At 42.4% G+C, this 15885-nt stretch overlaps 1 protein-coding gene across 1 annotated transcript in view; it reads left to right on the forward strand.

Moving 5' to 3' along the window:
• The first annotated feature begins 68 nt into the window (after positions 1–68).
• FBXL13 (F-box and leucine rich repeat protein 13) overlaps positions 69–15885 on the forward strand; it is a 248021-nt gene continuing 232204 nt past the window's right edge. The window contains exons 1-3 of the mRNA XM_028117807.2: positions 69–143; positions 13563–13666; positions 14138–14228. Of these exons, the coding sequence (XP_027973608.2) occupies positions 69–143; positions 13563–13666; positions 14138–14228 (270 nt within the window). The remainder of the gene's footprint in view (positions 144–13562; positions 13667–14137; positions 14229–15885) is intronic.

The raw sequence follows: 15885 nt of genomic DNA on the forward strand, positions 1-15885 counted from the left end.
TAGCCTGGGCGCGGCGCCTGCTTCGCGGGGCGCGGGGTCGGCGGGGACTTTCAGTGGGGCCTCTGGTCATGGCCTCGCTACGCACGGCCAACCCACGGCTGAGGAACTACTTCAAGGAGAACTACATTCCTCAGGTCTGCGAGGTACTGGAGCCACGTGGCGGCGGAGTTATGAGGGAGAGGAACCCGAAGATTTCCCAGAGGAGGGGCTAGCGTTTGGCCAGAGAGGGAGCGAAATGGGAGAGGATGAAGTCAGCCTTGAACAGACTGGCCATCTGGGCTGAAGATACAGATCGGAGAGGAGAAGACAGAGGGGGTGATGGTGGCTGAAAGGAGGGGAAAGGTGACCTGTCGCGGGGAGAAAGAGCGCAGGGCCCCGGGGACAGAAACCGCAAACTCCAAACTTTAAGGTCTGGGCAAGAGGGGCCTGAGGACAGAGGAGGAGAGCGGAAGAAGTGTTCTAGAGACAGAGGCGCAAAATCAGAAGCGTGTGGCTTCATGAAGAGAGTGGGCAATAGTGTCACCTAAGAGGAGGGGTAGTGGATTTGGCACAGGTGAGCCTGTTTGATGGAGGCAGAAGATAGATTTCAGGTAAGCTGAGCAGACAGTGGACGCTGAGACCTCTAGACGGAAGGTAGCCAGCCCTTTGTGAGGGGAAGGACCCCACCACCGGGACTGCCCTAACCCGAGGAGACTGTTCCCTAGCCCATCATTATAACAGGAGGAAGGAGGACAGGAGAGGGGTGGGTAGGTTTTGTTGTTTTGGGGGTAGGAAGCCAAGTAACTTCCATTCCAGGCTGCAGAAGGGGTTTTGAGCAGAGATAAGATATGTGGAGATTGAGGGGGAGAGAAGTCTAGGGAAGGAAAGAGAAGGAGAGCCAGGCAGTGTTGAGAGCCCAGCTTGGGATAGTAACTCTCCAGTGCAGTTGGGAGGGCAATATGATACAGCCCTTTTGAAAGGTAATTTAGAAGTATTTATTAAAATGTTAAATACATATACCCTTTGACTAAACATTTCACTTCTAGGGATCCACTTTTGGCATCGACTTTCACTGTATCCAGAAAGCTGTACAAGGATATTCATTATTGTGAAAATAGTAAATAACTTACATATGAATAAGGGAATGGGATAGTATATAAAGTATATAAGTACTTTTTGAGAAGAAAAGCTCTCCAAGACATATTTTAAAAGAAGAAAAATGCAAGTTGCCCCAGAAGTGTTTACGACAATGTAGCTACTCTGATTTCATATATGTGTGTATATATGTATGTATGTACATATATCTAGCTACATTTAAGACATTGCATGTATAGAACATATGCAAAACTTTTTACAGCAAATGTTTGGGGGGATGGCTTTATTTTTTTAAAATTTTTTGCCACATATACATCTGTATTGTTTTAATTTTTTTCTGATGAGTTTCATTCATGTTTTACTTCCATACAATTTTATTTGAAAATATGTAGAGAGCATGGTACTCATCTTCCCCATTGTGTGATTTTCTTAAGTAGCAGTCAGCAAGCCAGATGCAGGTGTAGAAATAAGAGTTGACTTCATCCAGGATAGGCATTTGCTGGACATGTAGTATGGAGGGGCAGGGGTGAAGGACTAAGCCTTTTAGAGTGTCTGAGGGATGGGCCGAGGGACCGGGTGGGAAGTGAGAACGGTTCTGATACTGATATGTGGGCAGAAAGTGGAGGTTTCTAAGGAGTAAAGAGGGATAGAGGGAATAATTGAGTGAGGGAGCTGGAAGAGGATCCCTGGTCCCTCCTTTGGGTGCTCGCACCCCTTGCTTACCAGCCTACCACATTGCTTTGCTCCCAGAGAAGAGAGGCCCTCAGAAGTGCCCTTTGCCAAAAGTGATATTCTCATGAGGAGCCCTTCACTCCCTTCTGCTACCACATTAGCAGTAGGAGCAAGAGAGCAGTTTTCTGGGGCCCACACTCCCGCCTTAACCTGGTTACCCACTTCCCCTAGGAGACTATCAGGATGAATCCCATTGTGCTTCATATGCCTGCACAGCTATTCATCTGACCCAATTTGACAGGATTAGCAATCTTCTAAAACCCATCTTCTGCAAGCTTTGGAAGACAATTTTTTTTTTTTAATCACGGATTCCCTGCATATTTAACCTCTTCTGAATTTCACCTACCTATCTTAAACCTGAGCATCATTTCCCTGCAACTCTTGCACAGAGGCTGATTTAAAAAACAAAACAAAACACCCTGCTTGATTTATTGACTTAAATACTAATTCTATTGATTGATATTTTTCATCAGTTTTAGAACATTTTTGATCATTTTCAAATAATGCTTCTACCCAATTCTCTCCTTCTGAGACTCCAATCATAAATATGTTAGGGTTTTTTTTTGTTTGTTTTGTTTTTTTCCTTATTTTTCCCTTTGTGCTCAAGTTTGGATATTTTTCACTGATTGTCTTCAAGTTTATTAATTCTGTTTTACGCTGTGTCCAGTCTACTGTTAAATATATAAAATGAATTCTTAATTTCCAACAGTATATTTTTCAGTTTTAGAATATCCGTTGATCCTTTTTTATACATTTTGACTAAAATTTTGCATGTTTTCATCCATTTTGTCTATCATTTCCTGTTTTCTTTAATATGGTGTTATTTGAAAATCATTGTTAACATGAACAACTTTGAAGACTCCCAGAATGGGATAAGTGTTGAAACTGGGTGATGGGTACATAGGGGTTCATGATACTCCTTTACTTTCTCTATGTTTGAGGTTTTCCATAATAAAATGTTAAAGGATAGTAATGACTGGGTGTTTTTTCTCATAGCGTACATAGCTAGGGATGGATGGAATGACAGGTTTGATTTGGCTGTATAGTTATTTTCTGTTTGCTCGCTGTATCATTTATCCATTGCTATGTAATACGACTGCAAAACTTAGGGGCTTAAAACAACAGGAATCATTTTGTTTGTTCAAAAATCTGAATTCTGAAAGGTTTTTCAGGGAGAACTTGTCTCAGCTCCATGTGGTACCATCTGTGGTGGGTGAACAGGGGTTAAAGATCACTTTTAAGATGGTTTGTTCACATACCTGGCAGGTTGGTACTGGGTGTTGGTTGGGGGGGGTCAGCTATGTCTTTGAGCCAAGAGGCTTGGTTTCTCCAAATGGGCCTCTTCATGAGCAACTTGGACTTCCACACAGTATGGTGGCTGAGTTCTAAGAGCAAACATCTCCAGAGAGAAGTAGGTAGAAGTTACATCACCATGTATGACCTCAGCTCAGAAGTCAACATAACATTATTTTCACCGAGATTTAAGAGGAGGGGACCTAGACCCCACTTGGTGATGGAAGGCCTATCAAAGTCACATTGTGAAAATAACCTGTGGGATGGGAGATATTGTCATGGCCATACAATTAGCCACACGTGGCTTGCTCATACAAGGGGAATCGGGGATCAAGTTGCATCGCCAAGCAGTATGTGGACAAATAAGATGTGGACCATAGCAGTATCACCCAGTGAGTGGGTTTCAACCCTTCTATAATTATCCCTTCTTTTCCTCTTCCTTTTCTGTGTTCCCCAGGAGTAGATGTACACTGGACATTAAAAAGATGCCCACACAATATGTGCTTCCCTCTTCCTTCTTTCTAATATTTCTTATGTTCTTATTCCATAACCTACCTCTTTCCCACATAGACCATCTGCTTCAGGGAAACTGACTATCTCTGTCTCTGGTGGTAGACCCTTATTGGCTTACAACTACCAGCGCATTCAGTTTCTCTGGCCACAGGGTTGGTGACCATGCCGGGTGGTGGTAATCATGAGAGAAGGCAGGCTGTGATCCAAGCCAGTTGACGTCAGGTTGCTGGTTGGAATGCCGGGACAGAGATATACCATCTGTGGATGTTCACGGGGCAGTGTGTAGCCGTGGGAGCCACTGGTGATTATCCTGTGTCCACAAGGAGAAATGGTTTTGGGGGCTCCTAGAGGTTTGTACACCCATCTTAAAGACCACTGGATTGTATGTTCAAGTTAGGTAACTTTTATTTTTTTGAACAACAAATTAGGGTCTTGACACCAGCCAGCCTTTTTTTTCTTGGGGGGCAGCAGGAGTAGTAAGCTAAGGAGGGGACATTAGACCACTCCATCAGCAAACATTTGCTGGGAATCTACCATGTGCTACTGGAAAATGCCTCAATGGCTTTAGCCACTTGCAGCTGTGAATCTGCAGCTGTCTCTAGCCCAAACTTTTCTCTTGCATTATCTGTGCATTGACCTATTTGGGTGTCCTGCAAAACACTAAAGAAACAAAAATAAATAGGTGAAGTTAATTTTAATAATATATTTTATAAAACCAATCTGTCCAGAATATAATCATTTCAACATGGACTCAATATAAATAAAATCATATTAAGTCTTCAAAATTGGGTATTTTACACTTGAACAGCCCATCTCAATTTGGACTAGCCATGTCTGAAGTGCTCAATAGCCACATGTAATTAGTAGCTACTCTATTGCACAGTGCAGGTCTAGAATATATTGACATGTAATAAGCCAAGGAAAATTACCCTTGACCCAGAAATGATCATTATGTCTCCAAGATTGTTCTTTTCAAGGGCGCAAAGCTTCTAGGACTTCAGGAAAAGCCTGAGTGGCACAGTGAGGGTAGAGGGGCTGTCTAATGGTCGGTCGGTCAGCTTGGGTGCCTCTTCCCAGCGATCGGTGGGGTCACACATGGCACAGCTGTTCTCACATGCACCAAAGGAAACTGATGTCTATTTTCAAATCCAAAATATAGATTTTATTGTGAAAATGAAAAAAGTGATAAGAACATTCTATCAACTGAATGTTGCATCTTCCCAAATTCCTATGTTGGAGCCTAATCTCCCATGTGATGGTATTCGGAGAGGAGGCCTTTGGGAGGTGATTAAGCCATGAGGTGAAGCCTTCATGAATGGGATTAGTGCCCTTATAACGGAGGCCTGAGAGGCATCCCTCTCGCCGTCCTTCATAGGATGGCACTGTGTGAGAATTCAGCATTTGTGAACCAGGAAGCCATTCTTCCTGTACACTGATCGTGGATTTCCTGGCTTCTAGAAATAATCTTGCTGTTTATAAGCCACCCAGTCTATAGTGTTTTATAATAGCAGCCCGAATGGACTAACTGTTGATGTGGTTCGTTGTTTCAAACCCGAGAACCTTTACACCCATATTGTGGGGGGGCGCCTGGGTGGCTCCGGCGGTTAAGTGTCCTGCTCTTTTTTCTTTTTTTTAAAGATGTATTTATTTATTTATTTGAGAGAGAAAGAATGAGACAGAGAGCATGAGAGGGGGTAGGGTCAGAGGGAGAAGCAGACTCCGCTGAGCAGGGAGCCCGATGCGGGACGCGATCCCGGGATTCCAGGATCATGACCTGAGCCGAAGGCAGTCGCCCAACCAACTGAGCCACCCAGGGGCCCAAGCATCCCACTCCTGATTTCGGCTCAGGTCATGATCTCGGGGTCATGAGATCTAGCCCCGCCTTGGACTCTGTGCTGGGCATGGAGCCTGCTTAAGATTCTCTCTCGCCCTCTGCCCCTCCCCCTACCCACCCTGGTTCGCGCTCGCTCGCTTGCTTGCTCTCTCTCTCAACAAAACAAAACAAAATAAACCCTGTAACTGAGAAGGATGCTAGGGGAGACTTCCGGGGACACGAATGGAGATTCAACCGGTGGCCTTGCTTCTGTCTTTCTGAATTCTCATTCTCTGGGGTTGTCTCTCTTTGGATACAGTTATGGCTACCTCCCTAATCCTAGCTAAATGAAGCCTGTCCCAATAAAGGACAAATAAGATGTATGTAAAATCAGAGATGGCTAGTGTCTTAGGCTGCTTGGGCTGCCATAACAAAATACCATTACACTGGGCGGCTCACACCACAGAAATTTGTTTTCTCACAGTTCTGGAGGCTGAAAGTCTGAGATTAGGGTGCCGGCAGGGGTGGGTTCTGCTGATGGCACCCATCCTGCCTTCTCACTGTGTCCTCCCGCCGCCGACACAGAGAGCAAGCTAGCTGGTGGCTCTTTTTATAACAATGCTAATTCCATCATGAGGACCCTATTCTCACGACCTCATCTGGCTCTGAATACCTTCCAAAGGTCCCATCTCCAAATATCATCACACTGAACACATGAATTTTGAGGGAACATAATTAGTCTGTAACAGCTAGTCAGTGGAAGAAAACTCGTATTTAACTGCACTGAAAAAACAAAGCGTAGATGAAATGAATTACTGTTTTCCACCCATCAACTCAACAGGAATTAGAATTTTATAATTCTTAGTGCTGGCAAGGTAAAATGGACACTCACATTGGCTGTTAATGAGAGTATACATTGATAATACTTTTTAGAAAGCAATTTTGAGATATGTATGAAGAGCTTCAAAACATACCTTCTGATTCTATATTCTTGCAATTTATCCTAAGAAAGTAGTCAGAGATCAAGATATGTAATATTGCATCATTAGTAGTGAAAATTAATATTACATCATATAATTTTTAATAATGAGAAAAAGTTAGAAACAACCCAAATGGCCAACCATTTACAAATTATTAAACCCTTATGGTACTATTTTTTTGCAGTAGATGATCAACCAACCTCGATACATGATTTAAAAAAATTTTTTTTTAAAGATTTTATTTACTCGAGAGAGAGAGAGAGAAAGAGCATGAGTGGGGTGGATGGGGGGTTGGGGAGGGGCAGAGGGAGAGGGAGAAGCAGCCTCCCCCAACAGGGAGCCTGACACCACGTTCAATCCCAGGACCCTGAGATCATGACCTGAGCCGAACGCAGATGCTTAACTGACTGAGCCACCCAGGTGCCCCAGTACATGATTTTTTAAAAAAAACTTTATTTTATTATGTTATGCTAGTCACCACACATTACGTCATTAGTTTTTGATGTAGTGTTCCATGATTCATTGTTTGCATATAACCCCCAGTGCTCCATGCAGTACGTGCCCTCCTTAATACCCATCACCGGGCTAACCCATCCCCCCACCCCCCTCCCCTCTAGAACCCTCAATTTGTTTCTCAGAGTCCATAGTCTCTCATGGTTCGTCTCCCCCTTTGATTTCCCTTCCTACTATCTTCTTCTTCTTCTTTTTTTTTTTTTTTGACCATATAATATATTATTTGTTTCAGGGGTAGAGGTCTATGATTCATCAGTCTTACACAATTCACAGCGCTCACCATAGCACATACCCTCCCCAAAGTCCATCACCCAGCCACCCCATCCCTCCCACCCCCCACCACTCCAGCAACCCTCAGTTTGTTTCCTGAGATTAAGAGTCTCTTATGGTTTGTCTCCCTCTCTGGTTTCATCTTGTTTCATTTTTTCCTCCCTTCTCCTATGATCCTCTGTCTTGTCTCTCAAATCCCTCATATCAGTGAGGTCATATGATACTTGTCTTTCTCTGATTGACTTATTTCGCTCAGCATAACACCGTCCAGTTCCATCCACGTCACTGCAAATGACAAGATTTTGGGGTTTTTTGATGGCTGCATACTATTCCATTGTAAATATATACCACATCTTCTTTATCCATTCATCTGTTGATGGACATCTTGGCTCTTTCCATAGTTTGGCTATTGTGGACATTGCTGCTATAAACATTGGGGTGCACATACCTCTTCAGATCACTACATAGTGCAATTGCTGGGTCATAGGTAGCTCACCAATACATGATGTTTTGAAGAATTTTGGGTAGGCATGGAAAAATGTTCACAACATAATGATTAGCCAAGGAAAAAAAAAGATATATCAAAAAAACATATACAATAACAACATATAATCCTAATTTCCATTTAACATTTAGTTTGCAAAACTAGATATTCCCAGCAGAGGGCGTATTTAAGTTACAAATCATGATTTTTATGCAAAGTTTTCTATTTTTAGAAATAAATGTTTTTTTATTTTTATGATTTTTATGTTTTATGTTTCTCTCATGGTTGTTTCCAATTTGTATTTTTAAAATATTGCATTTATTTCTACATCACATAGACTCTATTCCTGGGTATTTTCTTTTAGGGACTAATAGCTGCAACTATTTGCTAGAGATGCAAGAAGCAGGAGTTACTGAATATGGGAGCAAGAGACCACCAGCCAATGTGAGAGAGAAGGAACTGGATACACTGACTCATTTTAAGGGACCTTGGGGCTAGACGGTTGTGGCTTCTCCTGAGAGCATTACGTTTGCTGAGTTCCCTTAGCCCAGCCAGCCAATTCACAGATGCAGTTCCAGAGGCAAATTCGTGGGACACTTATATAACCAAAAAGTATATGATTATTTTTTCTCCAGTAACAATTCGCTTGTCTAGGGATTCAACAGCTGGTGGGCAACTCCCCGCTGAGCCCAGCGCAATCCAGCAGGTATCAGAATCCATACCTCGTGGAGACTGTCTCCTTACATGTCCGGTCTGCCTTAAGACCCCTCTAGTTCTAGTTTTGAGGGGCATCTTTCTCTCCACACCTCGTGGAGACTGTCTCCTTACATGTCCGGTCTGCCTTAAGACGCCTCTAGTTCTAGTTTTGAGGGGCATCTTTCTCTCCCTGAGGTCCCTCCTGAATGGCCAAAGCCAGCTGACCCTTTTCAATAATCTTCACTATACTTTCAGTTATAGAGTTTCTAAAATAAAAATTTGGCACCCTCTATTTAAATGTCAAGAAGACACAGAAACCTTTGTATTTTCAAATTTTTCACTTACTAACTTCCATGGAAACAAATTAAGACGTCCCCTCAAATGACACAATAGCATGCCAACTCCATTTCTACCATAGGTGGGGATGGCAAGCATTTGTGAGATGTCACTTGGGGCTTCTTTGGTTGGGGGGGGTGGTTAGGGAGGTAGAAGGGACTTTGAACAGACACTTAAACCTATGCCAGGATGCCTGGGTGGCTAAGTCGGTTAAGTGTTTGTCTTTGGGTCATGATCCCAGGGTCCTGGGATGGAGCCCCACATCGGGCTCCTTGCTCAGTGGGGAGCCTGCTTCTCCCTCTGCCTCTGCCTGCCATTCCTCCTGCTTGGGCTCCCCACTTCTTGTGCTGTCAAATAAATAAATAAAATCTTAAAAAAAAAAGAAACGTAAATCTATTCCTAAGGAAAGAGGTTTCTGTAACTTTGTGATCCTGATGTTGCATTTTTAAAAGCAATCTTATCTAAAAAAAAACAAACAAAAAAAACAAGGTGAAAACTATATGTTGATTATTCTACTATCTATTTATTTATTTATTTAAAGATTTAATTTATTTGAGAGAGTGAGTGAGAGAGAGCACAAGCCGGGGGAGGGGCAGAAGTAGAGGGAGAAGCAGGCTCCCCACTGAGCAAGGAGCCTGATGCGGGGCTTCATCCCAGGACCCGGGGATTGTGACCTGAGCTGAAGGCAGATGCTTAACCGACTGAGCCACCCAGGCACCTTATTCTACCATTTATTTAAAAGAAGAATGTTTTCCTGGGTTTGCATATAAAAAAATATTTCCAGATAGATAACATGAAAAAACCCCCTCAAGTTCTAGAGGAAGAGGAAGATACACATGCAGACAATTTTGTATGAGTGCATGCTATGGGCAAGGGAAGAGCCTTAAGTTTGTAGTTTAAAAAACCTCCTCACTCTGTGAATCACCTAGCCCTTCTTTGCCTCATCTGTGAAATCCAGAAGCAGGAATATACCCTCTAAAAGTCAAGGTCATCCCTAGAGGGATCTTGGGAAGCAAAATGAACCGTGACTCTCTGATGTTTGGCCATCTGTGACCTATGGCCATGTGATTGATCTTGCTGAGGTTTGATCATGAATGGCCTTGAGGATTCTAGAGGAGGGCCAAGTCCCAGGTCTTGGTATAGAATTCTGGCTTCTTCACAGACTGGCTATGTCTGCTTCTCTTTCACCTGAACCCTTTACTCCAGCCAAATTGGTCTACGCCCCTGAGGCTTTGCTCTTGCGAAAAGAAAGACCCTACCTGCAAACCTCCTGCCCATTCCTTGCCACCTGGAAGGTTCTCCAACTGTTGAGGGCCTCATAAGCCTTTTGTAATCACTTCATCTCTGCACTCATGAAACACTTAATTTTTGCATTGCTATGTAGGCCCTTAGTATATTTTACTATCTTCATCTGCATATCTGAAAAGCTAAATAAGACTTGCTCTCAGGTCCCCTGGCTGGCTCAGTAGGTGGAGCATGGGACTCTTGACCTCGGGGTTGTGAGTTCAAGCCCCATGCTGGGTGTAGAAATTACTTAAAAATAAAATCTTAAAAAAAAAAGACTTGCTCTCTTAAGTGTTTTATATCTACCCATAGTTTTCATAGACAGTTACTATCTTACTATTTATATTTAAAGTATTGTTCTATCAAGTTCTCTCTCCTAATAATTTCCCCCCAAATGCCTTTGTTCTAATCTTTTCCATTAGGCTTGGTATAAGGTCAATCTCTCTGTCATCACACTGGCTTTGAATGGTCAAGGGAATAGTTTTGAATTTCTTTTCTCTTTGCTCAAGTCTTTCCCTCTAACGGAGGTGATAATTAGCAGTGGAGTGGTTAAAAATAATGATGGCTTCTTATCATATTGAGTACTTATTTTGTGCTAGACACCGTTCAAAGTGCTTTGCATACATTAGTTCATTTAATTCTCATGATAGCCCTATGATACATGTACGTTTATGATCCCATGTATAATATAGGTAAGGAAACAGGAACAGAGGAGTAACTTGTCTGAGGTTTCACGCTAGAAGATTGCAGATCCAGGATTTAAACCCAGTGGACTCCACCCACTGTATTATCTTGCTCCTTGAAAGATGGGTAGCAGTAGAAAGGAGTAGAAACAATTGTTCTGGGGGCCCCTGGGTGGCACAGTTGGTTAAGCATCCAGCTCTTGGTTTTAGCTCAGGTGGTGATCTCAGGGTCATGAGATTGAGCCCCATGTCAGGCTCTGTGCTCAGTGAGGAGTCTGCTTAATACTCGTCCTCTCCCTCTTGCTCTGCCCCCTCCTCTAAAGTAAATAAGTAAGTAAGTAAATAAATAAATAAACTTTAAAAATCTTAACAGAAAAGAAACAATTGTCCTGGATAAACCCATGTTTGTCGTCAGTCCCCAGACACCTTTCAGAATATTTGAGAAATATTGGGAACTGAGTTAGAGAGGCAGAGCCGAAAGAAAGTGGAGGATTGCACATTGTTTTGTGAAACTATAAGCTTGAGAAAGCCAATCTAGATAATTAAGTCATGGGGTTTTTTTTGGTCCTCAATTGTGTAAGTTTTTACTAAGAAACTTAGCAGTGATAAAGCCCTAATTGATGTTTTCTGAGAGTCAAACATTCATCTTGTGGGAATGTTTGCATATTTTGCCTCTGCTTATAAACACCAAGCTAATGGTTTTGTAATTTTCATTTTCATGCAGAAAAAAAGCTATCGATTCACGAATTATGTTTTTTTATTGGCACATTAGCTATGTACCGTTCACACATTGATCTATAAATCTCAGCCTATTTTATTTTGCCCAGTTCACTTATGCAGAAAGCGAACATTTGAACTCTGCTAGTTCTGTATGCCTTTATTAGCATTTCAGAGACATCCATTCAACTTGAATTGACTTCTGCAGGATAACTTTTCAGAAGAGTAGTTTTCTAATCTGTGGAGTTTAGAAATATAAAGAAATAATTAATTTCTCATATTCATTAATTAGATCCCAACTTTCTTTAAAAAAATCACCTTAACGCTGACCTCTGTTTAGGCCCTAGTTCTCAGACTTTAGTGTGTATAGGAATCCTTGGGAAGCTCATGAAAATGCAGCTCCCTGGGCCCCATCTTCAGAGACCTGTTCAGCCCCCGGGTGATTCTGAGGCAAATGTCCTCAGAGTGCCAGAATAGAATGAAGGATGTGGAGAGGAGTGAAGAGTAGAGCAACTCAAGAATCTGGGGACTCAGGCACTAAAGTGCCAGAAAGCAGATGGGCCTTTCATCAGAGCTATTCAGGAAGGTGTCTGAAGTCAGGCCTCCGGGTAATAGAAGACTTCAGCCCTTAGGTGACAGAATACTATTTACATCCATCTTGTAACTGTGCTAAGAATCATTCACCTCCTTTGCAGTTATAGTCTCTAGATCTGGAGGAGAAAGAAGTCAGTCTGCAGATGGCTCAAGGCTCACGGTGAACATCGGGGGGGGGGGGCCAGGTCAGGAGGCAGAGCTGGGGAAGGAGAGACAGTTAGGTCTGACCACTTTGCCATAGTCTGGAGGGCTGGGTTCTCAGCCTGCGGGCTACACACTAAATAAAGGGGACATGGAGCTAATTGCAAAGGGAGAAATATGTTGAGCAGGGTCCAATCAAGGGAAATTACCCTCTTTTTTTTTTTTTGGAAGAACACTGTGAGAACTGCTGAGAGTCTGAGCCAGGACCCCCAGGCCTGGATCTGCTGATGCTTGGTCCACGAAAGTGGAAAGAACTCTGCATGTTTCAAGGGGTGGAATTATTTTGTTCACAAGAGAGTGACAAGGACAATAGCCAGCAAGAACAGGTCCCGTGTAAAAGAAGGGCCTCCCCATCTCCGCCCCCAGCCCTGCCCCTGTGCACACTAGCCCCTGCCTGCAGACAGGGAACCAAAAAAGCAAAGAGAAATGTCTAAGGAGGAGTCCAGGTGGTTTCTGTGGGAGGTGTGCTGTAAACCTTTCTTTCTGTCTCAAACGGAGAAATTCTCAATAATTCTGTATGTCTCACCAATACTTTTATGAGAAGTTTCTCCTCCAGGGAAAACTCAGAGGAAAATAAGATGGCAGCTGCTTTTTGAGTTTATATATGCACTTTACACACCCAGATTCAATAAGACATGTGTTTCTCACCTTCGTGAACTATGCTACAATTTTTCTTTCTTCCTTCCTTCTTTCCTTCTCTTCTTCCTTCTTTCCTTCCTTCTTTCTTTCTTTCTTTCTCTCTCTCTCTCTCTTTCTTTCTTTCTTTTTAAAGTTTTATATATTTAAGTAATCTCTACACCCAACATGGGGTTCGAACTCATGGCCCCCAAATCAAGAGTTGCATGCTCTTCCAATGGAGCCAGCCAGGAGCTCCATATGCTATAATTTTTCAAAGATCTACTCTTTAGATGTTGTGAACGATAAAATACAAATACATTTTTAAAAAGATTTCTTGGATTCGCAGTAGATTTTGAGGGTGGATTTTCTCCATCACTTTTGTGGTTGGGTCTGAGGAGTTTCTTTTGTCTTTAAAAAGGAGGTCTTTGTTCCTTAAAAATGGTAGAAACCATTGATCAAAAGTATCACAACTATGTTTTCAATTTGACTACAAAGTGCTGCTCACGTAAGGGAAAACACTGAGCAGCAACCCTATTGTGTCATTTACAATGGATTTTTCTTTAAATAGTAAAGGGAAACTGCATTTTAGTTTGACTTCAACAAAATATTAACACTGGATAAAAAGAGATGGTATCTATAAGGCATGTTGACTTAAAAAAACTGTCATGTTATTTGACTTTGTAATTGTATGAGCAAAGTCTATCTGCTGTTTAGGAAGAATGTGCAAATCCAGGAAGGGTAATTTGTTTCATTTTCCCTAGGCTCTGTTATGTGGTCTACTTATTACATGTCCTGAGGATCCGCTGAAATATTTACAGAAAATGATCATTACTATAATGGAAAATGGCCTTGAAAGTCTTCTCTGGTGAGTATTGCTTTGCTTTAGGGTAGGGAGATGTTTTATTTTGACGGTAAAACACTCACTGTACAGTAGGTAAAGAGGTCTTGCCAATGAATGCTTCTGGTTTCAAGATGGTTAAAGAACCCCTCCATAGGCTTTTAAGTCCCAAAGACTTCACTAGGAACAATTTCCCCACTGGTTCTTAACTTGAGAAATACAGCCCTCTCTTATCAATCACATGCTCACAGGGCAGATATTTCAAGTTGGGGATGAGGAAAGGGAGGCATGCCCTCTTGGGGAGCACAACAAAATCTTGAGGAGGAGGTAGTCTGACAAAGCCCTGCAGGTGATTTTGATATGCCTCTCCCAAAATGTCTCTTCCTTCACCTCCCTTCCCCTCCACCCAAGGAATCACTGACTTAAATTGCTGATTTAATTATGGAACTAACAACTATGAAATGAAATGTTTCCCTCTGTTTGACGATTTTATTAAAGGGATATGTGCATTGATCCATCAATGAGGCCAAAAATTCGGAGACTCTCTGAAACGTACATGGAACAACTTTTTGGACTGGATGATCAGCTGGTCAGTATTAGTAACCAAACATTTAAAAATATACATCTCAAGTTTTGATGGAAGTTCTCAAATGGATTTTATAAGATGTATGAGGTCAAACTGTTTTGGAATTGGGGCACTCAGAAAAGTGAAGGAACTTCTCTCTCTCTCTCTCTCTCTCTCTCTCTCACACACACACACACACACACACACACACACACACACACACGCCCACAGAGCCACGTTCATAGTAACCTCTCCAAATTTCCAAGAAGCATTTACAGGCCTTTATTCTTCCTCTTCTGATAAAATCTTTCTATTTCCCCCTTTCCTCTTTTTCCTTCTCCTCCTCTCTTGCATCTTTATAATGATAAAGACAGCATTATGGAAAGCTTCGAAGGAGGATATTTTCTTTCCGTTCTAATCTACTTCCTTCTGTCTTCTACCCCTTGTCCATTCTCTTTGCCGTCTGCCCTGGGATTATGCTTCAAAAAATAAGGATAGGGCCAGACATTAATGAGCTCTAACTTAAAAGCCAGACCCGATTGTTAATGAAAGGAACGACCAGCTCCAACAGCTGGTTTTGATCCTGTAAAGAGGGCAAGGAAGTAATTCAGGACGTGGAGACTTTTAGAACAAAGACTGTATCTGAGAGAAGCTAAAATAGCAAAAGGCATGTGGGGAGAGAAATACCAATGCAAATTACGTGTGGGTGGAACTGAGCATGATACCTCTAGATCCCAGGCTGATGTCTTGGTAAGCGTAGGCAGGGCTTGGGAATTGCTGGTGAAGTCGGGCACTGAAAAGTAGAATCAAAGCCTGGGTCAAGGTGGATGCTGAGAGCCAGGATCAATCTGAAGCATCATCTGGAAGGCTGGGGGGAGGGTAACACGGGATCCTGACTAATGGTCTGCAACAGAGAGACAGAAATAGAGGGATCGGATATTTCTGCCAAGACTGGGATGATTCAGAGTCCCCGTACCCGGGGAAGAACCCACAGGTCGAATCCTAGTTGATCTGCGTCATGGTGTGTGGCTGTCTTAATGACTTCCCTTGATCAGCCACGAACTTTGTCTACTGTCAAATGCATATATCTGCAAACTGTGTTCTTGGAGATGTTTGGGGGGGCCACCTCAGGAACTGAGGGGGAGGCCCAGGGGGTAGGGTTCTAGGTCTCTCATCCCCACCTTACACTCTAGAATAATTCCACTTTGAGTATAATGTCATCTGAAAAAAGCTTAAATATCATTGCTATAAGATACTAAAATTATTTAAAAACCTGGGATAGAGGGGCAAACCTTATTGTCAATATCTTGAAAGTGATTTTATAAAATACAATCAGATTGTGTCCAGTGTGTAGCTAGAAGCCTATAGAGAATCTTTTAAAGAGTTGCACAGAATTCTGAGACACCATAGTTACTTCAAACTAAAATTTTATTAGAAAAGGAATTCTCAGAGATATTTCATGATGTTCAAAGTGCAAAGGAAAAACTATGGGAAGCTCATCCGGACTTAGAGAGGAGTGTGACAACCCACCAAAGCATAGAAAAGATGCCTGCTTCATATTATAAGGCAGGAAAAATAGAAACTAGATGTGACTTCACAAAAGGTAAATCTCGGGGCGCCTGGGTGGCTCAGTCGTTGAGCGTCTGCCTTCGACTCAGGTCATGGTCCCAGGGTCCTGGGA

This window comes from Eumetopias jubatus, unplaced genomic scaffold, assembly GCF_037043125.1.
Source record: "Eumetopias jubatus isolate StellerSeaLion01/CBP00866 unplaced genomic scaffold, mEumJub1_p1.0 scaffold_14, whole genome shotgun sequence".
Taxonomy (NCBI): Eukaryota; Metazoa; Chordata; class Mammalia; order Carnivora; family Otariidae; genus Eumetopias; species Eumetopias jubatus.